Source organism: Vigna unguiculata, chromosome 1, assembly GCF_037176805.1.
Source record: "Vigna unguiculata cultivar grain cowpea cultivar isolate G323 ecotype 2 chromosome 1, ASM3717680v1, whole genome shotgun sequence".
Classification (NCBI taxonomy): Eukaryota; Viridiplantae; Streptophyta; class Magnoliopsida; order Fabales; family Fabaceae; genus Vigna; species Vigna unguiculata.
Genome location: NC_140792.1, coordinates 44,404,606 through 44,430,736, shown reverse-complemented (window position 1 = coordinate 44,430,736; position 26,131 = coordinate 44,404,606). Strand labels below are relative to the sequence as shown.

Genomic DNA, 26,131 nt, shown 5'->3' with positions numbered 1-26,131 from the left:
ATTTTTTCATACATTCTAATAAAGACTTTAGAAATCTCAAAATGTTTAGTTTGTGTCGAGATATTATTTAACCATTCTAAAATATACTTTTGTTTTTATAAAATCTTTTATATAAATTTATATTATTTGAATCAATCAAATTAATTATTTTCGTTTTCAAATGTAAAAATAATAAAATAATAAATTATTAATTATAGCTTAATCATTGTGCTAAACACGTATTAAAATTCTCTTATAAATAAATCGGAACATCTAATGGATATTTTTCTTTGTCATGGTACTATTTTAGGGCGAACAGCCACAAAAAATAAAAAGCAGCGATGTATTACATCACTTTTAGATTTTAAAAACTGCAAAATAATTGAAGGGTAAATGTTGGTTTACTTATCCATGTTACATGATTTATTTCTTATTGAAGTACACATTTTTCTTCCCTCCTTTTATTCTATATTTGTAGCGAATATATAAAGAGAAGCAACATGTGGCGAAGTTCATTGCTTCCCCTTTCTTACTTAACTGCTACTTCTTTCTCTTCTGGTTTTGAGTTAGAGGAAGAGGATAAGAATATGGAAGGTATCTCAGGGGGGTTGAAGAAGTACTGGAGGAGAAGCATAAGGGGATACCAGAGATTGCATGGGTTGGAAGGGCGTGAGAGAGAAACGGTTCAGCTTGGAGAGAAGCGAAGAAGAAGGAGATGGCGCATAAAGATCAATCCCAAGATGAAAATCCGCAAAATCTCTTCCCCGAAGAAGTTGGTGCTGTGGGTCAGAGACGCCTACATGAGGATGATGCTGGGTCTAGCGAGCTCCACCGCTGCCTCTGCCGTCGGCTACGGCGGCGGCGGCTCCACCTCCGCCAACGGTGTCTTCGATAGGGGCCCACCGCCGAAGGAGTACGACCAGAAGATGATCGTTCATATGTACAAGACATTGATTATGGCACAGGGACAGTTGCTGCCCCGAGATCCAACACCCAACCGTCTCACCACAATGGTTACCACCATCTTATGATTTCTTTTTAATTACAACAACAACATGTTTTATCTTTATTTCGTTTTTAAGGATTTGTATGGAAATACTATAATTGGAAAAACAAAATCTACTTTTACAGTTCCTTTTTTTTCATAAAATATGTTAACGAAAAAAAGAAAAAAACCTATATTTTTATAATTGAGATAAATATATATCAAAATTAAAATATATATATATATATATATATATATATATATATATATATATATATATATATATATATATATATATATATATTCTCTTAAAAGCTTAGCTGGATTCCAATCCTTGTTTTGTTTTTCCTGGGTTTTTGGTTGTAATATTTTAATAAAATTGCACCAATTACCCAGGTTGTTCCTTCTTTCCCGATTAGATCTGGCTTGGTTGCTTTGAATAATTACAGCAAAATGGACATTACAATTGAGTATCTGATTGAATAATCGGGTGTAGTCGAATTATGATCGAAGAATGATTCTTTGTCCAAAAAAAACTTTTTACATTTATCTGAGATTATCTTTCACTATTTTTTATTTTGATTTTTTTTTATAAATACAAAAGTTTACTTTTATTAGAACTGGGAAGTGATAAATCATTTGAAAAGAAAAAAAAATGGCGACATCAAATAAGGTTGATACCCATGTCTGTGCATGAAACGTGACAATATAATCTTATTACATTTTTTTATCATAACTAAAATTTCTTTCTCTGTATTAATTACACTAAAAAGTAGGGGTGGGCAAAGTTAAGCGTATTGTACTAAACTATGAATTAACTATACTAAATTAAACTAAAATAATTGAATCAATTATAACAAAATCTAAACTGAACTATTATACAGTTCAGTTTAAGAAAACTGAACTTCTACGGATTAAGTTCAGTTAACTGTGGGATAATTGAAACTGCTGTCCAACTTGCTATGTTGTTACAAAATACATTTCATTTACATAGATGTGTGCTTCTGTAAAGTTCCATTGTGCACAATTTTCTCGATGTATGATTTGTCGGTGGAAGTTGAATAGAAGTGTAGCGTCTGTCAGGTGATAAATCAAAGATCAAATATTTAGTTTTTAAACTTTATTAATTATTCAGGTTAGGATTAGCTCAAGGCTGAAATTATAACAGAATGCATTTTGTAGTATTTATCTTATACTGTCATGACTAACCTCTAACCAACACGGTTTATCTTATACTATTTTGACATCAAAGAAGTTTTTATTAAAGTATTTCTTTTAAAAAAGTAATAAATTCTCTTAACCATCTCTTCTACAGTATGCTAATTTAATTATATTTGTTTTAGGAGACTTAACTTGTATTTTATATTTAACATAACAAATATTTGTTTAAATTAATTTATTAAAGTAATATGTGTAAGGTTTAAAATGAATAATTTTTAGTTGAATAAACCACAAGATAAAATTTGTCTAATTATGCAAAATAAATAAAAAATCAAATATTATTTCAAAAATTTAACAAAATAGTGAAAAACACATTGAAATGGTTAAAAAATAGTACAGTTCAGTTTATAACGGTTCAATTCAGTTCAGTACAATTCAATTCAATTTAGTTTGTTAGAAAAAAAATAGTTCAGTTCAGTTCATTTGAATTGTTTCTCAGTTCAGTGCAGTTCAGGTGAACTATTTTGTAGTTCAGTGCAGTTCAATACAATTTGATCAGCCCTACTAAAAAATATGCTTCGAAAAAAATATTTTATTTTAAAATTTAAAAGCACTAGATAAAGAGGAAAGTAATTATTGAAAAACTCACCATTATAAAAGAGGAGAGAGTAATATAGTATAACATGTTGATAAGTGTAAAAGAACAATTTACGCTTCTAAATTCATTTACACAGTAAATTAGTGTAAAAGAACAATGTTTCAAGACATCAGTATTTTTTTCTTTTTATATAGATGATATTGATTCATCCAAGGAAATAAAACTAAACTAACTTTTATAAGAATCAGTCCAGTTTGGTTATTGTGTTAAACATTTTAAAAACACAACAAATATAACTATATAAAATTAATTACATATTTTATAATTCAGTTATCATTATTTAAAAAAAAAAAATTAACACTTCATTTTGTGTGCGTAGATTTTACTATCAATTTTTAATAATATTTTCATATTTTATAGAATCTTAAAGTATAACGTTTTATATCATATTTTTAATAAAACAATGTCATTTTCTTATTATTATTATGTAGAATGGTATACTATAATAAAAAATGTTTGAAAACAGAATGTACAAATGTCTAAACATAAAAGTTAATGTCAAACTGTGTGTAAAAATGCCGATTGAAAGAGAAAATATAAATTAATAAAAGAGTGTTGCGTGGCAAAATCTAGAACTAAGCAAAAGTTAAGAAAGAAACTATTTTGTCAAAAGTGATGACAAAAGTAAATAAATAAAATAGGAGATTAATAGATATCCAATATGAATTTATTTTCAGTAATAAAAAATTATATTATTACATGCATGATTGTACTATACTTACGTAATACGTAAGGCATTTTTTTTTATTTACTCAAAAAATTACAATATAATTTAGTTAATCGTAATTTCATGAAAGGTAGAGCATTTTTCATGTTTTAATATGGTTGATTTAGACTATAAATTTTATTTACTCAAAAAATTAAAATATAAATTAGTTAATAGTTAGTAATTTTATGAAATGTGGAGTGTTTTTTATGTTTTAATATGGTTGATTTAGACTATAAATTTACAAATCAGATACCAGTCAAATTTGAAATATAATTTTTCGTGTAATATTATAAATCAGTGAGTTGATATGCTGTTGTTGCTATAAATCAAAATCAAAATTTTCCGATTACTTTGCTATAATAGGATACTGAGCCCATTTAGAGAAGAAAGTTCAAGGAGAGATATACATTGGCCCTTTAACAGGTCCAATTAAGCTTATTAAAATTCTACGGCCCATGACAATTCCAAAGGAAACCCAGATCCAATGTTGAGAAATCGAACAAAATATAGTAAGAGATGGGTTTGATTTATTACCTCCGTAATTGGATGGTATACTTTAGTAAATAAAAGGAGAGATAGGCTATTTAAATGATTAAAAATAAAAAAAAGGTATATTAAAAAATAAAGTCTGTTTTTGGATCTATTATTTTACCCAATAAAAAAAAATTGAATGAAAAAAATGGTTTTTGTTCTTAAATTTATTGTATTTAGTTATGTGTTTGAATTTTGGCATAAGCGTGGAAAAGACGGGTTTGAAAATAGTATAGGCGGGGAGTGGGGAGAATATAAAAAGACAAGGAGAAGAAATGTTATTTGCATACCCAGTTTTACCCATTAAAGAAGGTGTTGTAAATGAGAATGATAAGAGTGTTGTTTGTGGAAGGGTTGGAGTAGTGAAGTGCAGTGCATTTGAGTGGTGGAAAAGTGGAAAGTGGAAACCGCAATCGCCAAGCTGGAAAGAAAAGACACATTTTCCGCACCACTCCCTCTCCCTCCCTTATCGCCTCCTTTCTCTTCCACATTACCATTACCACTCACACTCACACATGGCCTCAACAACACAACCAGAGGAAGATTAGAAAGCGCCACCGTGCGCACGTTACCACTGCTTCACATGGATTATTCTTCTCCCCCGATTCGCTTCCCTCGCACGCCATCCCTACACTCATCCACACTCTAAGCACAACCTGAACCCTAGCGGAGGAGGGGGCAAAAACCAAAAAAACCAAAAGAAAAAAGAAAAACATGTTTGGGATTACGAGATTCTCGGGGTTTTTCTCCGCCGCAATGTTCGTCATTCTTCTTATCATTCTCTCGCCCTCTTTCCAATCCGAAGCAATTCGATCCTCCCACCGATTTTCCTTCCGGAAAGCCCTTCCCTTCCGTAATGCACACGAATGCGCCGGGGTTTCCGCCCAAACAAAAGTGTGCGACCCTTCTTTAGTCCACGTCGCCATAACTCTCGACGTCGAATATCTCCGCGGTTCAATCGCCGCCGTGCACTCCATCCTCCGCCACGCCCTCTGTCCGGAGAACGTCTTCTTTCATTTCCTCGTCTCCGACACGAATCTTCAAACCCTAGTGGAGTCCACCTTCCCGCACTTGAAGTTCAACGTCTATTACTTCGATCCCAACACCGTCTCCCACTTGATCTCTTCCTCCGTGCGCCAAGCGCTGGAGCAGCCACTCAATTACGCCAGGAACTACCTCGCGGACCTTCTCGAGAGTTGCGTTGAGCGAGTTATCTACCTGGATTCCGATCTGGTGGTGGTGGACGACGTGGCCAAGCTTTGGAGCGCGAGTCTGGGCTCACGCGCCATCGGCGCGCCGGAGTACTGCCACGCGAACTTCACGAAGTACTTCACGGCGGGGTTCTGGTCGGAGCCGAGTTTGGCGGGGACGTTCGCGCAGCGGAGGGCGTGTTACTTCAACACGGGGGTGATGGTGATGGATCTGGTGAAGTGGAGGAAGGAGGGGTACACGAGAAAAATCGAGAGGTGGATGGAGATTCAGAAGAGTGATCGGATCTACGAGCTGGGCTCGTTGCCGCCGTTTTTACTGGTGTTTGCGGGACATGTGGCGCCCATTGAGCACCGATGGAACCAGCACGGTTTGGGCGGGGATAACGTGAAGGGTAGTTGTCGTGGGTTGCACCCTGGTCCGGTGAGCTTGTTGCATTGGTCCGGTAGTGGAAAACCCTGGCTCCGGTTACATTCCAAACGTCCTTGTCCTCTCGACTCTCTGTGGGCTCCCTTTGACTTGTACGCACCCTCTCCATTTTAACTAAATTGTTACTGCCTGGTACATACATATTACACTCAATTTCTTGCTCCTCTGCCATCATTTGTCTAGTTAGATGTTATTATTATTCCTGTATTTCTTCTGTAGATGCATTTTCTGGCATTTGTATTCTATTATTTTTCTGTCATTCCTCACTTGAAAATAAAAGTAAATGAAAGAAAGAAAAGGTAGATCTTTCGATTCCTTCTTGTGTATAAAGTGTTGTACTGTTAATTTGTTAGTAATTGGTGACAATTTGGTCCCAAGTGTGAACTGAAAATTGTTGTGAGGATTATTTATTCATGAATCTATACCAATGGAGTTGAGTATATAGAGCTGGTATCCATAAGAATTTTTATTCTGTATTGTATTCAGTATTTGACCGTCAGAATTTGAACAAGATGGTCTCGCAAAGAAAATACATTCAAGAGTAAAAACAAGAAAAGCTTTGAATCCATTAATAGTTATGATATATATGAGCTTGAATTAGTCTTATTAGGCTACAAATATGTCATAGATATCATCGTATTATATTATTTTTAAGATCTTCTAATATTTTTTTATCTTTTTATTCAACTTTAATATAAATATAACCCTTTTAAGAAAAATAATTTTGTATTCTTATCATTTAACATCTTATTCAAGATTCACCTTCATAAATTTAAGATATTTTCATATGATATCATCATATTCTACGACTCTTACATTTGATACGTTTAATCTTGAAGTAATATATAGGTAGATTATTGAACTAAAGAAGTATAAAATTAAGGTATATCTTAAATAAAAATATCAACGCTTCAATGTAAAAAGTAATATGAAGTGATGCAAAATAGTATCTATGAAGTTAACTGTTTTTATTTTGTAAATGTTATTTATTAGTACTACTGTTCTTGCTGGGGGTCTCCCAGGATGTTGAATGAGTAGTTGGTTGTGGACATTCAATTTATTGTGGGTCTAAATGACCTCTCCTGGATTCGAGAATCTAAGGTTAGAGTGGTTTGCATTTTATCCTGTTAAATTTTTTGTGTTGGGGGAGAGGGAGTGTTTGCTGCTGCTGGTGCTTAGGTGCTAAAATAGAAGTTGATGGCTAAATGTGGCATCCAATATGGCCGGCAGCGGTGCTAAATTAGGCGGTCGAACAAACCAAGGAGAGGCTCTCTGCATTTGGATTGTGTTGGCAGCTAGTATAAGGGAACATGCTTCGGTGGCAGTGGCGGAACATTTTTAGCTATCTTTCAACCTTTGCGTTCTTTTCCCATTGCGTGTCACTCTCGCTTTGTCCTTTGCACCGCATGCATAGCTGGCAATTCTCTGTCTTCTGTGTTCTTTTCCATCATTGGATTTATGCTTCCCACATTTTTCTATCCTACAACTAATGAAACAAAAACTGGGTCCTACTCCTATTCCTCAATCCAGACATTGTTCGATGCTTTCATTTATTAATAAAAAATATATATAAAAGTTTGTATTGTGATAGCTAGGAATGGAACAAATTAAGTTACATTGTTACATCTTCTGCTACTATTGGATGAGGGGTCCAGGTGTCATTGTTGCTGTTAAGTGTTTCCGCACTGTCACTGAGATGTTTTGGGGTCCAATTAATCTTAATGTCCACATGTGCCCCCTTTTTTCTAACAGTTTTTGTTGTTGTGAAAACTGGAAAAGGGGCCATTTCCCAAAGTACTTGCAGTCGCTAGGAATTGATTGCCTCCCCCCCCCCCCCCCCCCCCCCCCCCCCCGATGTGAGAATAAAGTTTTTAGGAATTTAGCATTTAGAAATTATCTGTTGCAATTTTTTCTTGCCGTAAGTCTTAAGCTTTAGAAGTTAAACTTTTGAAGGTTTTTATTGGTCCGTTTTATGATAAATTAAAAAATTTTAGCTACGTGGGTTGTCTTTCAGCATTGCTAGCTGTTGCTATATAATAATTGGGTATTAAATTAAAGTGGGGGAATAAAGTCTCTAGTTTTGCGTTGAGGTTAGGATAATGTACTATTCTACTAATAAAGGGTTAGGGCATGTCTATTGATGGAGCTAAAGCTACAGGCGAAAGGCGAAAGATCAGTTTTCTTTTTAGTTGACATTATTATATTCACAAATTGCAAACACTAGTTTTTGGTTTCATATCTACGTGTTTTGGCGGATATGAGATATGGAGATAAACATAGGAGGGGGCACTAGATGAGGCCAAACACAGGACACTTAATCGCACTGACCAGTGTGGTTGTAATAGTTTATTCTGTTGACATGGGGTTAAACCAGTGGTTCTCAACAAATTTTCAGAGGGTAAAGCTAGATCCATTCAGATGAATTTTATTAGTGCAGATATTTTTATTTATTTATTTTAGAAGGGTTGAAGGTAAACGAAAGTAGCTTGTTGCGGTTGAAACTGGAAGAGGTCTTTCACTGAGTGAAGACGTAGAATTTTGATGTATTTGAGTAAGTAAATGGATGTAAACTTTATTTTAAACTCAATTTTATAAATTGAGTTAGACTTTAAAGTTCGTGGAAGAGGTCTTGTTTTCCTTGGTCATTGTTGAGCAGTCATATCGTAGTGCGATATTCGTATGGCTAAATGACAACGCAGTTTGTCACTGAAGATGAACATTTTGTTTTCGGCCAATGACAAACAGGTCTTTTGTCCTAATTAGGTGTCAAAAAGGCTACATCAATCATTGCACACTAAGCACGAAATGAAATTTTTTACTTATACAAATTCTCATTTGGTAAGCTGTCGGTGTAACGTCTTTCTTATCAGAGCGAGCTTTGGGTAAATTTCCCAACTCGTCCAATTTCTTTTAAGATTTATCAAAATGAATATTTTTAAAAAAAATTACTAATGTGACACGACCTTGTAACTTACACATAATTTAGTTTACTTTTTTATTTACAATGAAATCGTGTTGGGATGATAGATTTTAGTTCTGCGACATGATTTACTTACAAGTGAAATCATGCAAACACATACTCACTTCACAGGGTGGAAATAAAAATTAAACAGTGAAATTGTGTTGTACAAGTATAATTTGTTCACATTTATAATTTTTAAATATATTTTTTTGTTAAATTTCAAAATAACACTAGTTTAGTAAATTTACAGAGTTTTTTTATCAAAATTCTAGTTTTTTCAAACCATATATTATTCTCCCTTAAATTTCTTGATTAAAATTTTCATTTTAAAGGGAATTTTATCTTCTTTTAAGACAGGATTGCACCTTAAATGATAAATATGGTTAAATGTTTAAATTTTATTATATTTATTTATATTTTATCACAATCGTAGAATTTGTTTGGCAAAACATTAATAATATTATTATACGTCTGGAATTTGACAGTGTTAATATGTAAATACTAATATTCAGTGGTACTATAAATTATGTAATCATGCTACTAATTAATATAACGACTGCATTGTTGCTTTCTCAAGAGTATTTAAAATAACTTATCTTTAAAAAATATAATTAATTACAAATAAAATGTATCACCACAATTAAAAAAAATCACATTACATGTCTAATTATGTGATTTTACAACTTAGACTACAAGTTTCTATAATTAGCTAAATTTTAAACTATCATCTCTTTCGCAAGCATTATATGTTGCAAGTTAAAAGACATTTTATCTTTAACACTCATTAATTCGTAAAAACATGTGATTGCTTTAATTACAGTAGGAAATTGTATTTATCTCGATTATTTGACACACAACAATAAAATCACATTTATAAGTACAGTTATCGAAATAAGTGAACATACATTTAGATGAAAAGGAGAGAGACCATCTCAATCATTTGAGATGTTGAACAGTAAAATTTAAGTCTACAACATACATGAAGTTAGTAACTTCATTTCTCATCTGACCTACAGAATAATGAGGGTAGGACACACATAATCAGAAACTAAAACTCAAATGAATTTAATCTACTACATACATCTACCTCTCAAGTAAACTTCATCGTCTGCTAAAAACTCAAGGAAATTTGAAGTTCATATAATCTTCTGTTACCCCTGAAGGAGGGTTTATGTATACCCAGAGCAAAGAAATAATGATGGAGAGTAATCCAGACCAAACATAAATGATGGTAGGAATATTTCCTCTTCTTCCCATGAGGCCCTTTGCAAAAGGATAAAGATGGCACAACACCCATAAACTGAAAAACACCCCTCCTACTAGTCTGCTCCATTGTGGAAAGGGACTGTACATGGTTCTAGCTACCCCTACAGCAATAGCAATGGCGTTCACCATCATAATAGTAATGGGAGGGATCATTAGAAAGCTCCACTTCACCTCATAGAGGTCAGCAAACTCATCATCTTCATTTTCTGGAGTGGCTGATTTTGAAGTTAAAGTGAATGATATCTCCACTCCTGCTATCACCTTCAATAACCCTTGTAAAACAGCAGCAACGTGAGCACTTGTTCCACCAATTAGCCAGAATTGTTCATTTCTCCACCAATCATGTAGAGTGATTCCTGACCATTTGATTTCCAGCAGTGCAAGCAAACACAGTGTAATTGTGATCCCCAGCAAGAATACTAGAAAAGTTACACTGAGAGATTGGACTATAAATTGACCAGAAAATAGAGACATTGCAGGTAGAAAGCAATACAGTATCAAAAACATTGAGGTGAAAGGGTACATTCCTACATTTAAATATGCCACCCTCTGCAGGAACTTCATTCTAGGACTTGCTAATAATGCATTGTTAGCTGAAAAGAAGATTTCAACGGAACCTGTAGCCCATCGAAGCACTTGATGGAGCCTGTCTGTTAAATTGATTGGAGCTGATCCTCTAAAAGCATCCCTTTTGGTTACACAGTACACTGATCTCCACCCTCTATTGTGCATTCTGTAACCAGTTACCACATCTTCTGTGACTGAACCATATATCCACCCCACTCGTTTGCCCCATTCAGTTTTATCTTCATAGAAACAAGATATCACAGTTATTGCCTCAGCAACAGTGGCCGCATCCAATGGTTCACGAGGCACAGCAAGAGAACCTACTGGCCTTCCATGTGTTCCCTTTCCTTGCAAATCTTGAAGCAGTCTTCCCTGGTATTCCGCCACAGGAATGGATGCAGCTAGAGAAGTAGAATTACCAAATCTTTTGGGAAGAAGCAAGGACTCTATGTCTGCATCATCATCATTGTGATCACAATTTATTGGCACAGAAACTTCATCCTCTTCCTTTTTTGAGACCTTTGGCCTTCTCAGAAACAGCTTAATTTTCTTCTTGCCAAACCACCCACGATGTTCTGTGGCTCTAGGAGGACTAAATCCATACAGAGCCGTTCTTCTGAATATGCAGCCTGTTCCCACGTACATGGGGCCTTGTAAACCATCAAGAGCTCTCATGCTCACATCAAAGAACACAGTGTTGTGATTTGCATATCTGTCACTGGGGTCAATGCCCTCAAACCTTTGAGGAAACTGAACGTAGCATATCCTATCACCACCCCTATCAAGCATAAAGCACATACCTTCTCTTAAAGCCAAGGAGTTGTAGATGTAATGATCACAATCAAGATTCAGAATGAATGGCCCATTGGACATGATGGCACTGGTGCGAACAAGGGCATTCATTGCCCCTGCTTTCTTGTTGTGGTCATATGCTGGCCTCTTTTCACGAGACACGTAAACAAGCAAGGGCAACCTAATATCAACATCTGTTGTATCAATCAAGTTATCTCCATCAGCTCCTGCACCAAACTCCGGTTCTGCATTTGGTGGAGCTAACATTGCCTACACAAATACCAGAAAAGATTCAGTATCCAGGTTTAATTATGTTTTTGTCCACAAAAATGTCAAGCTTAAGTTCTGGTGCATAAAAATGTTAAGAGTTTTACTATAAATATCTACAGAAGTTTTATTTGTTTGATTGTATGTAACTAAAAACTTGTATAATGATTTTAATAAACACATGAGCTAAAAATATGAATTTTGGATGTCTAAAAACCTGAATTATGCCAGCATGGTCCCCCCTTGAATGGTCTTGTTCAGCTGATGCCCAAGTTCCTGGCCAATGAGAACCATCGGACATCCACGTAGCTTTAGGAACCTTAACGGGTTCGGAGGCATTAGCATCTGTTTCCATTTGTTTCTTCTTGACTCGTAGCTCCTCATGAGCATTGTAAGCATTGGATCTTCTCCTAATGGACTCTGGCAAGGAGTTTATCCTCACTTTGAACTCATCATATTCCCTCTTCACCCTTTTCCTCTCTCTCACAAAGTCCAACCGGACCTTATTCTTGAGAAAATCACGTTTCTGCCCAAAATAAGCTTCAGGATTTCGGGGTTCTATATTGTGCTTCCGACAGAAAGGAACCCAAATTCTAGCAAAACTAGCAGTCTCAGCAAGAGCTTCAAATGTCAACAAAGCTCCACCATCATCAGACAAGTAACAGGCAACCTTCTCCACTGGATAATCAACTGCAAGGATGGAGAGAATGGTGTTGGCAGTGACAAGAGGAGGCTCCTTTTCAGGGTCTGCCGTGGAAACAAACACATCAATTCCTGGTAGATCAGATCTTCCTTTTGGATTGCGCAGGTTTGGAGACTCAAACTGTTCTTTCAGAACAGATAGATCAGTGACTCTGTTCACAGGACAGAGCTTAGGAAGCTGATCAAGAATCCATGAAAATGCAAACCATAGCTCGCACGTTATAGACATTGCCCACAGCCAAATCGCTTCATGGTTTGGGTGTCTTATCCTCCATGTAAGAAATAAACCCAAAGCAACAAGACGCAGAAGAATAAGCATCCTGAAGTCATTAGAAACTAATTAATTCATCAACCAGAATAGGCAAGTACAGAAATAGTTATAAGTTGCCATAATTTAAAAACTGATGCAATCACAAGTGTCCTATAGATAGTAGAACAAAACAATGACTTTTCCCTTTTATTGTTAATGCAGGAAAGAACAACCAAAACATAATATGCTATGGTTAGCATATAAATAAACTAGGTCTCTTGAACATGTTTTCAGAGTCTGATTCCAGAGCCCACGTGTATGTGAAATAATCAAGACAAGTAGCATGTTGCGAAGAAAGAATGCAGAAAAGAAAGTGTGAAAAAAGGTTTAAAATTGAAGTGACTGACCTGTAAGGACTGAGAATAGCAGCTGAAACTCCAACCTTGCGGGTCAACGGTCTTCTCGCTTTCTTTCCAAAATCCGGAGGGGGTTCAAACCCGTTAGCACCGTAACCATCTTTAGGCCACACAGCGTTTCCATAGCCATATGTCCCCTTCGTTTCAAACAGCCATCGTGTGTGGTCAAATTCCGGAGGATGATTCTGCGCTTTGAAGGACTTCACAAGAGAAAACCTCTTGTCCAACTTGACCTCCGCCATGGAAGGCAGTGGCAGAGGCTGATCCTCACCCTCAGACCCCTCTCCCTCTTCATCATCTTCATCATCACTCGCGTACTTATAAGGCAATTTGCACCCAGGACACTTTCCTCCGCCATTGTTCCCTCCACACTCTAAGTAACACTCCCTGCAGATCTTGAACCCGCACTCGCATGGATCACACAAGCTTCCTTTCATTGGTTCTTCGTTGCAGCCCTTCATTCCGCAAACCGAAGTGGATTTCCGCAGCGCTTCGACTTCCACGGAAGAATGGCCGCGCGTCACGGAGTTGTAGCCTCCGGTGAAGATCGTTCCGGAGATGAAACTCGTGCTTCCTTTTCCGTCTTCCGAGGTTGTCAGGGGCTTGCGGTCCGGCGTCGGGGGAATGTGAACAGTGTACGTCACGTACTCGGAGTTCATTTCTTCGATGGCACCGTTTTTGGAAGCGCCGGCGCCGGAAAGTCTCTTACCTCCGCCGGAAGCTCGGAGAGGAGAAGTGGGGTTGTTGGTGGAGACTGAGGCGCGAGGAACGGGACTGGTTAGTCCCATGCTTCTGCGCCTACCTCCGGACGACACCGTTATGGTGACCGGAGAGGAAGAAGGGGACGACGCCGTTTTGACCATGTTGCTAAAATGAGAAGGCGTGAGTGAGGGGTTAAAGAAAGAATAGTGAGAGAAGGGAAATTCTCAATGGCCTCAACATAAGCGTGTTAAGATTATGAAATTTGAAGTTGGAGGAAGAAGCAGGTGTAGTAGAAGTAGCGAACAAAGGTGCAACGGTCGATTTGAGACACTTAAATGCAACGGTCGATAAATCGTGACCGCTGAATTATTTCATGCTGGAGTTGATAGATCTGGACCACTTATTTACTTAATTTTTGAAGTTACTTTCGTTTTATAGTTTCCAACAGAGATCTGTTCCGTTTGAGGGTTCTCGTTAGATGGAGCCAGAAATTTTTAAAATTTTATTACAACGTTTTTATCAAATAAAAGAATACCATTGTAATTAAAATACTTGAAACGCGTTACATTTTTTTTTATACTTTAGTGAGTAAATATTATAATTGTTTTTTGTATTTTATTAATTCTACAGATGGCTATTTAAACAATTTCAAATTTTATTTAACTTTTAATATATTTCTCGTTTCCACGTATTCTCGTGTCTATTTTGACAAAGATTTTTCTTTCACTTTCTTACATCTGCCTCAATACGGTTAAACACAACTAATTCGATTTTCGTAAAATAAATATTTAAAACACTACAGCATGCGAAGAAACTATTTAAAATAGAATGATCAAGTTAGTATAACAATTTTTTAGTTTTATAATATCATATCATTTAATACAAAAATGACATTATATTATTTATCCAACAATAATACAAAAATATATGTATACTTTCTCATACATTAAAGTTATATATAATATAATTTTGTACTTGCACCAAATAAACTAACTATTTGTGATTATCATGTTATATGGACGTCCACAAGAGTTTAAACCTTATTTTCACTTCATTTTTAATTTCTATATTATATTTCTGATTTTTAGGTTCGTAATTCATATTATTACCCTATAGAGATCATGTTATTGTGCTAGTGTCATATTATAACTATAAAGGATAAAGGATGATACATAATCATTTTTTTTAAATACGTATTTAATGTCAATAATTTTCCTTATATTATAAAAGTTTTCTTTATCCTTTTTCTTATTATATCATGACTTATAATATCAATTTTTTTTTACACTAAGTGTCATTTGAATGTTATTTAGTATTTGAGGTGTTGATCTTTACTCTTTTTGTTGTTTTTTAAAAGAATGAAATAGCAAAATATAGTAAAAAACTGATAGCATATTCGGATTAATCAAATAGTGACATGAAAAGAAAAATTGTTTCGACAAGGCATTTCAACCTTTTTAGTTCCCACCAATATTTACACTTTTATCACTAGACGATTAAAGAAAATAAAAAATAAATAAATAATTTGATGTGCCCGCCTACTTGCAATAAAATAAAGTACTATAAAATTTATATTTAGGAAATTCTAATTAATAAATTATAGAAAAGCTCAATAATACAGTAATAATAATATGCTAAGTTAAACACACTTGAATGAATTACATTTACGTTCTAAGTATTTTAATAAAGATAATTTTGCTAAAAAAACTATTTTCCACAATAATAAATGTAAAGCATAAAAGAAAATTAATATTAGCTTAAACCCAAGTTACTATCTCCCGATTGCATTTGATTTCTAGTTGAAATATTTGAATTTCACAGACATTTAGTACAAAAATTATTCGAATTTAGCTAACATTTCATAAAATCTGAGTTTCGACTTTTAACCCATAAAATATTCAACTCCTACAAATAAAAATAATATTTACTCATAAGGCCTTATCACTATACAATTTTGAATTTTTCTCCCTCGCGGAGTATAAAACACTGACAGAAAGTAAGCATTAAGCTTGTAAAGAGATGAACAGAAAAAGAAAAAGAAAAGTTAACTTACATGTTTGATGACTTTTAGACGTATACAAGTTGTTGGTCTGACGTACCTTCCAGCACGATTGTGTCTTTCTAGAACTACTTTCCTTTTTTTCTAAAGAAAATTGGCCGTTGGGAGATGAATTACTATCTATGTTTACACGATGCTATGCTCTACAATGTCATACCAACTTGCCTCTCAATAAGGAGCCAAAATTGTAAGCTCAAGCACTTTAAGAACAAATTCTCATACCTGAATCGCATTTTCATAGTTATCTTTAAACAGAATGCAATTTGATTCACATCGAACGGAAGAATTAACATGCTGCTGGCCGCTAAAGTGGTCTGTTATATTACTAGAAGAGGATCTCTTTGAGTATCAAGAGAACTAGCATGATAAAGCACATTATAACAAGTGATGTTGCACACACAATCATCCCTCCTTTTTTCTGTGTTCTCTCTGCCTGCAATACATAGGTATTATGTTTGAAATGACGATAACAGGCTAAACAGCAGCAAAAAAGATTCCGAAAGAAAGGTTGAGTAAAGTCTACTCAAGTGACCAATAGCATGAGAGAAAACAGAACCTTCTGCAACTGCTTAAGGCCCTCTTCAACGGACGTCGAAACACTCTGAATGTTGTAGTCAATTCTATCCACAATTGTTCCCTGCATGAATACCAGCTTCATGAGTCACCTTTTATTCTATAAATCCATTTTATACAGTGGTGGAGCATTCACCTGGTCTATCACTAGGACAGAGAGATCCTTCATGATTTGAGCAAGTTCATGGACTGATTTAACAACCTACAGCAAATTTTACTTAGTTAGACAAGGTACACATAGTGATTAGTCTTCAAGCAACACACCGAATGCATTCAAATTACCTGTTCAATCTCTCTCTCCCTTTCCACTGAGAACTGCTCACTTTTCTTTAGCTTTGTCATCTGCTCTTCACTAAAACCCTGGAGTTAATCAAATAACCAATATCATTATCTCTTACTTTGGAAGGATAGAAAGTTGTTTGGAGAGACAAATTTCATCAAAAGTAAAACGAGCCTCATGGATCACACAATTCCTTTCAGATGAAACATCATTTCACATTCAAATAAATGGTAAATATATATGTTCATAAATTCAAGAAATGATGAAGTCCTTCTCCACACACCTACACCCCTTTTCACAACTAACAGGTTGAAAGCTAAAAGGCATGGAACAAAATACTAGCCAACCAAATCTTGTGTTGTACACATATCCATGGACATCGCATAAACACATTGAATATTATTGGTTTCATCTTTACAGGTTTTAATTCTATTTTTAAAATATTTTTTTGCCAATATAAATTGGACACTGCAATAATTGGATAAATTTAGCATATTATTATGCTTACAATGAATGATGCTCATTTTTAAAATGAGTTCTCTCACGATCAAGGAGTTTTAATATGTGCTAATTTTAGATTAAATTTAATACCTTATATTATAGCCATGTTGTGTCTTACGATTTTTAAAATATGAGGCATATTCATGTCAATGGCATATAGTATTCATGTTACATGTCTTATTCATAATTCATGCTTTCTAAATTGAAAGAAGATAAGAGGTCACTGCATATGGGCATAAATCTTGCAGTTTTATCAATATAATTTTGCATCAATAATTGCGAGGAAAGAAAATAAATCACCAATAATCACTTGGTAAGTAAAAATAAATGCATCCTACAGTGTTAGAATATATGAAATATATCAATAATAATTTTTTAATCTTAAGAGTAAGTATCTTACAGTTAATTTAATATTTCCTTATCATCGTAATGATGGGTTTTATATCTCCTTTACTATCTCACATTTTCTTTTTTATTAACTAGGGGTTCAGGATTTGGTACAAATACAAGTGGTTCATCCTTTGTAACATAACCATTACACTAATACACACTGCAAATAGTTTTTATTTTCTCCTTCTCCCTCAGTACCTACATCTCTTACAATTGCTTACTGACAGCATAAAGTAACTTAAAAAATATGGCCCTGCAAGATAAATTAGTTGCCAAAAGGAACACACATACCACATCACTGAACTCATCATCATGTGATCCAAATTGACTCCCGTTAAAGTTCATCTCCAAGTCAACCCCGTCAAAACCCTGCATGATTTACACACAAATATAGACATTAGTGAAGCAGCATAAACACTAATACAAAAAATAACACTGCAGTACCACTGATGCAGACACAGCAGAATCAGGATAGTGTGACCATAAGTTCAAGCATTTGAATGTCAATAGAGCTAACAATAGTTGGAAAAAAAAAACGATAAGTCTAGAAAAGTAGATTGATGAGTTATCAAACAGAATTAGACCAACCAAAATGGTGGCATATAAAGATTTTTGGGGTAAAATAAGCTACACGTAAAAAGTTGCAACCTCTTTTTGCTGTTGCAGACGTTTCAAATATGTTGACTGCTTTCGCCGAAGATCCATTGATAGGTTCTGAAGGTCTATAGCAAGGGAACGCTGCCAAAAGTAGATACAAAAGAACCAGTTATACTAATCTCAAGATAAAAGCAAAACTGACATCTTATAAATTGCCTATAAATTTTGTAGCAACCAAGAACGAAGTAAATTTTTGTCTATTTACAAACCACTTCTCACCAAAGAACCATTTTCAAAATAAATAGTGTCAAATCATTGTGATGAAACTAATAGTATATTTGGATTAGGGATTAAGAGGGAAAGAGAAGGAAGGGAAGCGTTTGATTAGCCATTCTCTTGCGGGGGTAACCTAAAAGGAGGGAAGGAAATGAAGATTTTTCACAAACCCTTCCTTACTTTTCTGTGGTGAAAAAGTATATTAAGTCAAAGGAAAATTTTACACGAACACTCTTAAGCTTTCCTACACCTATGAAACACCTACTAAGCAAAAATATTTTTAATTTTGTGGTTGATTCTTCACAAATTATTTTATACTAAAATAAAAACATTATATCATTGGTGTTGGATGGATGTTCACTAAAAGATGGGGTGTTTGTCTATCATCACCCTAATACTTTTATTTTAAGTATCCCCTGTTTCCTTTACCTGGTGAATTGATAACATTCAAACATGATTAGGGTGTCACCCTACATTTTCCCTTCTTTTAACTCTCTTACACACCCAACAACAAAATTCAATGAGGATAGGACGTAACTTCACATACAGTACTACATCAAAAGCAAGGAGAAACAAGAAAAATATCCGAATAGGCTTTCAAACGATGGGGGAGAGTAAGGCAAAATAAGGCCTCATGATCATAGTCAAATAGAAGATAAACTCTATGCAATAGCTTATATATCTTTGGGAAAGTCACCAGAGTCCTGAACTGACTGAGACCAAGCAGAGCTTGGGTTATCTACTTATCCACTAACTAACTCTCTTTATTGCACCCAAAACAAATAATTGCGCAAGAACCTATATCGACCTTAAGAACAGTAAGTCAATAACGGGCAACCCCAGTAAAGAAAAAGCTAAAGAGAGAACAAATTAGTTTGCACGGCATATGATAGACCATAGTACATAATACTTTTACTGCAAAATTACCTTACCTGTACATTTTTTCTAACATTAGAATCCTCAGAAGATCCGCTAGCAGCAGAAAGTCTCTTCAGCCTCACTTCAGACTTTCTAAGAAGAGATGTAATTTCCTGGGTTAGAGTCTCAATAAGACGCTGATCCTCTTTGCCATCCCCAAAGGAAGGCAACAAAGCCTTCGAATGAGCTTTAGTTAACTCAGAAATTTTAACCCGAGCACGTTGTATAGCCGTAGCTATTTCTTCAGAATCATCCACCCAAGACGGTGGCAACCCCACAGTAACCGCATCCCTAACATTTTAAAGGTGTTATTAACTATCAAGTCCAACTACTTTCAACACCTAGTTTAAGGCACTTACCCATAGGGTATCGCTATTATGCATGTGAATATGTGAAATTAAAACACGGAAAGACTCTTGCAGAAACGAAATGGAGTGTGAATTGGTGAAAAAGTAAAACCTAGAGGTGGACGGATCCTCGGTGCTTAAAGGAGCATAGGATGATCGATTGGAAGGAAGAAGTGAAACCATTTCAATGACGGGACCGGTGGAAGAAGCGGATGCGGCAGCAGAGGAGGAGAGAGGAGCACGCACGCTCTTCACGGCGTCTCTGTGCTTCCTAAACTCCACAGTTCGATTTCTCGTCGCCATTGAATCAAATTTCAAGTAACCACTCTCTCTGTCTCTCTGCTTTCCCTGGAAAACCACCAGCAACAAAAATCGTACCAGTTTTCTTGGATTAGGAATCAAAAACAAGGGCCATATCTGTAAATTACTCTAATCCGTACATACCTTACTCCAGAAGAAATGAGCTTCCGAGCTTTATTGTTCGACCATGTTTGACATCGGAAGAATGTAATTTTTTTTTTTTAAATGTTTTTTTGTATGAAAATGTCCGCGTGAGTTTATGGACGAAAGAAATGTTTGTTATGGCGTGAGAAGGGAAAATTTCGGGATTATATTATATTTTGATAAATTTTTTTATAAATTTTGACCAAATTATTTTGAAGTTATATTAGATTTTTCTTTTTTCTTAAGTAACATCATTTTTTTTTCATTTAATAAGATGCTCGCTTTCTTTCATGCTCTCAAGTCGATATCGTCAAAAGTTTTGTAAAAAAAAAATCAATAAAAAGAAAACATTTTTGTCTATACTTTCTTAAACCTTCCTTTTCCCTTTTCTTTCCTACTATGGGAAGATTAACTATTTCTCTACCCGTTAAAATGTTTTGTTTTTCCTCTGTATATTCAAACATTTCAAATAATTACATTTTGAGATATGGGTTTACCTTTTCTTCTTCTTTCGAACCAAAATTTCTTAAAAAGCATTGCCTTTAATCTTCAACAGATAATCGTACATTGTCTAGGAATAAAATCTGTAAATAATTTTTCTTATACAAATCAGAATCATAAGAAAAAATTGTTAGTACTGAATAAAATAGTCGTATTCAGATTGTTTTAATCTTCAGCTAGATTTTTGTGGTGATTTATTACCTCCCAACAAAATTCTAACAATTTTATATCTTCAATTATTTTTCTTCTAATGTTAGTAACAATAGAAATCAAAGCTTAACTTTTCTTGTATAGAGAATACAAAATAGATTGAGAAAAGCAATGGAATCTAGAGGGTATAATTTAACCTGCATCCAAAAGATGGAGAGGCTACATATTTACATTTATGTTACAAGTATAAATTATTACAGGTAAGGATTGGAATTTATATACTTTTATCCGTAAAAAACATAGTTTAGGGATGAATAGTCATATTTATTATTAATTATACTAAGTGTGTAATTTTATAATGGTGTGCGTATTTATTTAATGCAATTTTTAAGAAATATTTTACTTTTTAAAATATTTTTTATGTAAAAGTAAAAATATATTTATTCATTATTTAAATTTAAGGAAGTAAGATCGATGGTGACCAATCAGTTGATGTATATTATTGATGTCATGTAAAATCATAAAATTATAAAATCATATATTATAAAATTATAATTTATAAAAATTTTAAATAGTAAGTTAAATGTAGCTACAATGTAACAAGATGACATAACAAGATAATAATTATGTTAACCACTTGATAATTATGTCATTTCGTTAATAGACAAATTTAATACTAGGGACTCAATTGAAAAAAATGAAAGAAATATAATTTACACTTGTATTTCGGTTTATCTGCTTACTTACATAGCAGTGATAGTATGATATTTTTGGACTTTCAGTATGTTGACAACTTTTATGCTGATAGGATGAAGTGATCAAAAAACTTTTTTTATTTCTTTGCATAATATCATTACAATCACCTAGATCTTTTTGACATTTTAAATACTCTCATTTATGTTATATCAAGTGGGGTTAGTGTTCTTGGGATCATCTCAGGTTGAGTAACCAATATCATACATGCCAACAAAAACATTTAGGTCAAAGTCAGTAAAAGTCAACTATAATCAACATATGTTAAGACATAAAACATAATAGCATAACATTAAGTAAATTAGTCACACCAATAAATTAAAAGTCCACACACCTAATATAGATTAGGACAATGATACTATAATTACCATTTTTTTAATCTCATCATTTATTTTTTGATGTGACTTAGTGTGAGTTATTGATTAATATATCACTACTTTTTCTTTTAAAGGAATCAATGACCCACACTAAGTCATGTTAGGAATAAAAGATGAAAGTCAATAAATAAAAATTAAAGTATAATTTTTCTATAAATTAATATAGACCGTACAAAATAATTAATGAAGTATTCATTATTATTATAGCATTTATTATCATCTTTTTAGGCACACCCTCCGAGACTTAGACATATTTGACCATGAAAATATCTCAAAAGAGTATGAAAATAATAACTTATTGTGAAGTCTCTTGTGTGATCTTGATCTTGGTTTTATATAAACAACTTTAACTATGACTTATATCTGAACTCTCATTTATACTTAAGTTATGAAAGAATATTTATGAAAATATGGGAAAGTAATAGAAATATATTTTTGTTATTCTTACTTCCTTATCACAAATATTCCTACAAATGTGATGTGATATGTGAAAATACAATATATCATTCCATACAAACATTCTTCCTCATCCATTGATGCCTATTATTACTATTATTATTGATACTCTCACAATAAATTTGAATGGGTTTCGGCCTATAAGGGAGGCTGCATTAATATGTGGTGGTGGTGCAGAGGGTGATGGAGGGCGTTTGGGTAAATTTGAAATAACCAGAATTCGTGTAGGTTAAGGATCCCAATCCCAACGCAACAACCACGCACAATCCGAAGCCGAAAGTCCCTAGTATTTTCCTCGTCCTATTTCCCTTGACAGTAACATTATATATAAATATAAATATACTACACACCACTCCCATCCTACACCGGCACCCACAAGAAAACACAACAACGATTCCTCAGATAACTTTACCGTGTAGCGGAAATACCCTTTTATTTTTTCCTCCGTGCCTGTACTTACTACTTAGCGCAAGTCAATGGAAGACGAGAATTTCAGTTTTGGCCGCTCTACTGCCTCCAGAAGCTATCAATCCAGGCTCAAGTCACACTTCGGTGATTTCTTATTTCAAACCTCGTTTTGTTCAATCCAGTCTCGTGGATACTGTTTTTGTTGGGTTTGGTTTTTGTGGGGCGTCTTGTTCTGGCTAAATGTTTAACCTTTTTGTTTGTTCGTTGAAACAGAGCTTTTCATCGATTTTGATGAGGTCAATGGGGATGAGGATTTTAGGTCGGCTTATCCATGCCCTTTTTGCGCAGATGATTTTGATCTTCTTGAGCTATGTTGCCATATTGACTTGGACCATCCAGCAGAAGCCAAGTCTGCGGTATTTTGTTTATCTTTTTCACCTTAATTTATTCCCCTTTTCGGTATTTTTTTTTAGCTTTACATAAGAACTTTTTCCATACGCTTTACCTTGTTGTTGATGCTTCTTTATTGCTGCCTGGCTATGATTAATATACTTAGTTGGTATGTTTTTATAGAGATATATCACAGTTCATTGTTAGCCTCATAGTTTTGAAACTATCTCATTCAGATTGGTTGGTTTGGTGCTTTGCAACAAAGTTCCTTCGTAGTTATTAACTTTGTAATTGATTTATTGAACAACAAATTCACAAAGAACTAAAGAAGCTAGTATTGGTAGTTTCATTTGAAATATGTTAATTGTATCCAACAAATTACATATATTTTTATTGACAAATTTGCCTTGTGATTATCATCGGCCATGTTTATGATGCTTATGATTTAGGTCAATAGCTTCCTTGTCATCATTGCGGACAACATACATGAAATTTTCCTTTTTCAAATTGAGACAGCTTTTTAAATTGACCTTTGCATTTCTGCATTCTATTGCCTCTGAAAATATCCATTATTACTTCTAGTTCAATAGCATGTTTTGGAGCTAACCATTGATGTGATTTTGTAAAGTGAAACCTTTTTATGATGTTCTTATTGGCTTTTTATATATCTTGCATCTATGCAGAAGCCCTTAAAGATGTGGTTCCTGGCAAGATCTTAGCTTGTAGAACCTGAAGTGGTTACTCCACATGAATTCAATTTAGATCTTTTCCACATCTAGAATGAGCTCCCATGTAAAGTTGATAATGTTACTTTATTGTCGGTTGATTTAAGAATGACTAGGCAAACACACAAACACACACCCCGGTTGAACTTTAGGGAGATTGCAAGTAACCACTGTGAACTTTTAAATCAATCAATTGTGCAACTCCTCTTCACCCTCAAACTATGATAAGTAATCCAGATTGTCAAACAATTCCTAGTAATCATTAGATCACTAACGTGATTTTCATTGAATGATAGTTTCTTTAATTGTCAAACTCTTCCTCTTTAATATAAAAACGTTTAAGTGATTTATAATGTTTTCATTTCAAGTGGCTATGAGGGATCTTACAAACGTGTTAGACAGACTATGCATGATTGTCACGTAATTTACAAAACTTGTAAGAAAGGAGTATAAAATTATCTGTTGTAGTATTTATCCAAATTTTAGGTTCAGTTGGCGGATTTAGAAGTTTATACTGGCTACTTGCAATAGCCTTAAAATTCAGATGTGTGTATATACTATTTTCTTAGACAATTGATGTATTTCTCAATTTCCTTGCAATATCTATGTTTGTGCTTTTTGAATTGCACTCAGCTATCTCTATCCTGTTTGCTCATGCAGATTTGTCCCGTGTGTACCGTGTGGATTGGGTCAAATGTCGTTGATCATATAGCAGCACAACATGGAAACTTGTTTAAGATATCCTTTCTGATCTGATTGATAGGAATGGTTTTATTTATTGATAAATAGTTTTAGTTTGTTACCCTTTTGTCTCCTTGTTACCAAAGTCTCTGTCCTTTATTCAACCATGTACTTCCTTTACTGGAGATTACAGCCAGCTGAAATCAAAATGGTACAAAGATGAATCCTACCCAGATCTTTCCTTTTCAAGAAAGGGTAAACCAGATTTTTCTGCTGGGTTATCTAACGGGATGTCTACCTCCAACACATCAAGTGATCCATGGCTATCTTTTCTATATGGTGCATCTGCTGTTGATGAATGCGAAAATGTGCTGCCAGATTCTTCAAGTGAAATAAGCGTTGAAGAAGTGCACTCAAATGATAAAGTGTTAGAAAGGTATGATGAAGTATCACTCTATCAACTATTTGTCATTTCGCATTTTTCATCTACTGTCAAACATCAACTACAAAATCACAAATTTATTTTTGATCCATCATTATAGAATTTGTAAATGAAAAAAAGGTCAGTTTTGAGACAAAAAAAAATGGTAAAATCTTATTTTTAGATGGTCAACAGTGCCAAAAAACTTGATCCGTTGAAGCAATAATCTTTCGCAGAACACCTTTCACTTTGTGAAGCAATAATCTATAAATATTCAAAACAGGCACACCACCTGAACTCATTGGAAGCATACCCTACAACAGTTGGATATGGTTGTTCTTTTCAAGTAACTTTTAGATTAATGCAATTAAAGCTGTAGGGAGCAATTTAAGTGTTCTTTGTCGGGACCACATCGTTCTACATCTAGTATAGGTAGGTACATTGAGGCAAATGATGATTCGAACCAAAAACTCAGCTGCATATGCAAGTTCCCAAAAAAACGCTGTTTTTTCTTGTTTCTTTCTACACTTCGTTGATGTTAGGGCCTCAGGGAAATGGTTATTTTTGTTACTTGTACCTTTTATTAAGACATTCACTATCTTCTTGTTGACTTGCTCTTGTTTGACGTTGTACCTATTTATTAGATATTTAGTTTTGCATAACAACTTTCATCTTTCTCTTAAATGTGTACCTAATATTTTAATTATTGCAGGGATGTTCAGCCATATTTATCTGACAAAGACCAAATAGAGATAGCACAGCGCAGTAAATTTGTACAGGGACTTTTGGTGTCTACTATCCTTGATTCTGACTTCTGATTGACACAGTTAAGGACATCAGTTGCTAGTTTCAATTCAATGGGTAAAAAAAATGAAATATATAGTAGTTTCAATCTTGAAAATTATTCTTAGTTATAGGACCAATGTTTTTTCTGTGGTATGGCACTGAGATAGGCCTAGTATAGAGAAGCTATATGTAGGAATTAAATGTCATGTATATTCGAGACAATGCCATTATTGGTTTATAACAATTGCGTACGAACTTGTATTCTCAGAATTTGTGTTTCGTTGTAATAACAGATTTAGTAGCTTTATGCCTTATTCTTGCTATTTGCCATAACTAAATTATGTGATAAAAGCGTGCCAATAATGATGAGTTGTTTGAATATGCAATTTGCTTAATCTGTTGACAAGGCCTTGCGAGTTGTATAGCAATAGCGCCTATTATACTCCGATAATGCTTAACTCTAGTTTGATTATTTTTGTGGAAAATTAGAAAGATAAAAATAATATTATACCG

The 26,131-nt window shown here is 34.3% G+C and overlaps 4 protein-coding genes and 1 pseudogene across 5 annotated transcripts; 3 read left to right on the top strand and 2 right to left on the bottom strand.

The window, feature by feature from the left end:
* Positions 1 to 436: 436 nt before the first annotated feature.
* Positions 437 to 1,109, top strand: LOC114195915 (uncharacterized). Its single transcript, XM_028086364.2, has one exon. It carries the CDS (start codon positions 480 to 482, stop codon positions 1,008 to 1,010), a length of 531 nt encoding a protein of 176 aa, XP_027942165.1. The 5' UTR covers positions 437 to 479; the 3' UTR covers positions 1,011 to 1,109.
* Positions 1,110 to 4,295: 3,186 nt separating this feature from the next.
* On the top strand, positions 4,296 to 6,103 carry LOC114194351 (putative galacturonosyltransferase-like 7 pseudogene; annotated as a pseudogene).
* Positions 6,104 to 9,465: 3,362 nt separating this feature from the next.
* CSLD5 (cellulose synthase-like D5) lies at positions 9,466 to 14,070 on the bottom strand. The gene is made up of 3 exons (XM_028074359.2): positions 12,875 to 14,070; positions 11,733 to 12,537; positions 9,466 to 11,518 (listed from the first exon to the last, which is right to left on the bottom strand). Exons 1-3 carry the CDS (start codon positions 13,744 to 13,746, stop codon positions 9,743 to 9,745), a joined length of 3,453 nt encoding a protein of 1,150 aa, XP_027930160.2. The 5' UTR covers positions 13,747 to 14,070; the 3' UTR covers positions 9,466 to 9,742.
* A 1,421-nt stretch (positions 14,071 to 15,491) lies between these two features.
* LOC114174913 (syntaxin-43-like) lies at positions 15,492 to 20,129 on the bottom strand. 2 transcript variants are annotated; one of them, XR_003602770.2, is made up of 10 exons: positions 19,971 to 20,129; positions 19,639 to 19,874; positions 19,194 to 19,470; positions 18,037 to 18,126; positions 17,680 to 17,757; positions 16,500 to 16,577; positions 16,354 to 16,419; positions 16,201 to 16,281; positions 15,867 to 16,077; positions 15,492 to 15,787 (listed from the first exon to the last, which is right to left on the bottom strand). XR_003602770.2 is itself a non-coding variant. In XM_028059648.2 (9 exons), exons 2-9 carry the CDS (start codon positions 19,827 to 19,829, stop codon positions 15,970 to 15,972), a joined length of 969 nt encoding a protein of 322 aa, XP_027915449.2. In that variant the 5' UTR covers positions 19,830 to 19,874; positions 19,971 to 20,129; the 3' UTR covers positions 15,492 to 15,969. The 2 variants fall into 2 exon arrangements, 1 of the variants encoding a protein (XP_027915449.2); XM_028059648.2 differs by having other exon boundaries at positions 15,492 to 16,077.
* A 2,320-nt stretch (positions 20,130 to 22,449) lies between these two features.
* On the top strand, positions 22,450 to 25,932 carry LOC114194600 (protein DEHYDRATION-INDUCED 19 homolog 3-like). The gene is made up of 5 exons (XM_085674305.1): positions 22,450 to 22,759; positions 22,889 to 23,031; positions 24,391 to 24,469; positions 24,604 to 24,847; positions 25,545 to 25,932. The coding sequence occupies exons 1-5, from the start codon at positions 22,684 to 22,686 to the stop codon at positions 25,648 to 25,650; spliced, it is 648 nt and encodes a 215-aa protein (XP_085530431.1). The 5' UTR covers positions 22,450 to 22,683; the 3' UTR covers positions 25,651 to 25,932.
* Positions 25,933 to 26,131: the final 199 nt, after the last annotated feature.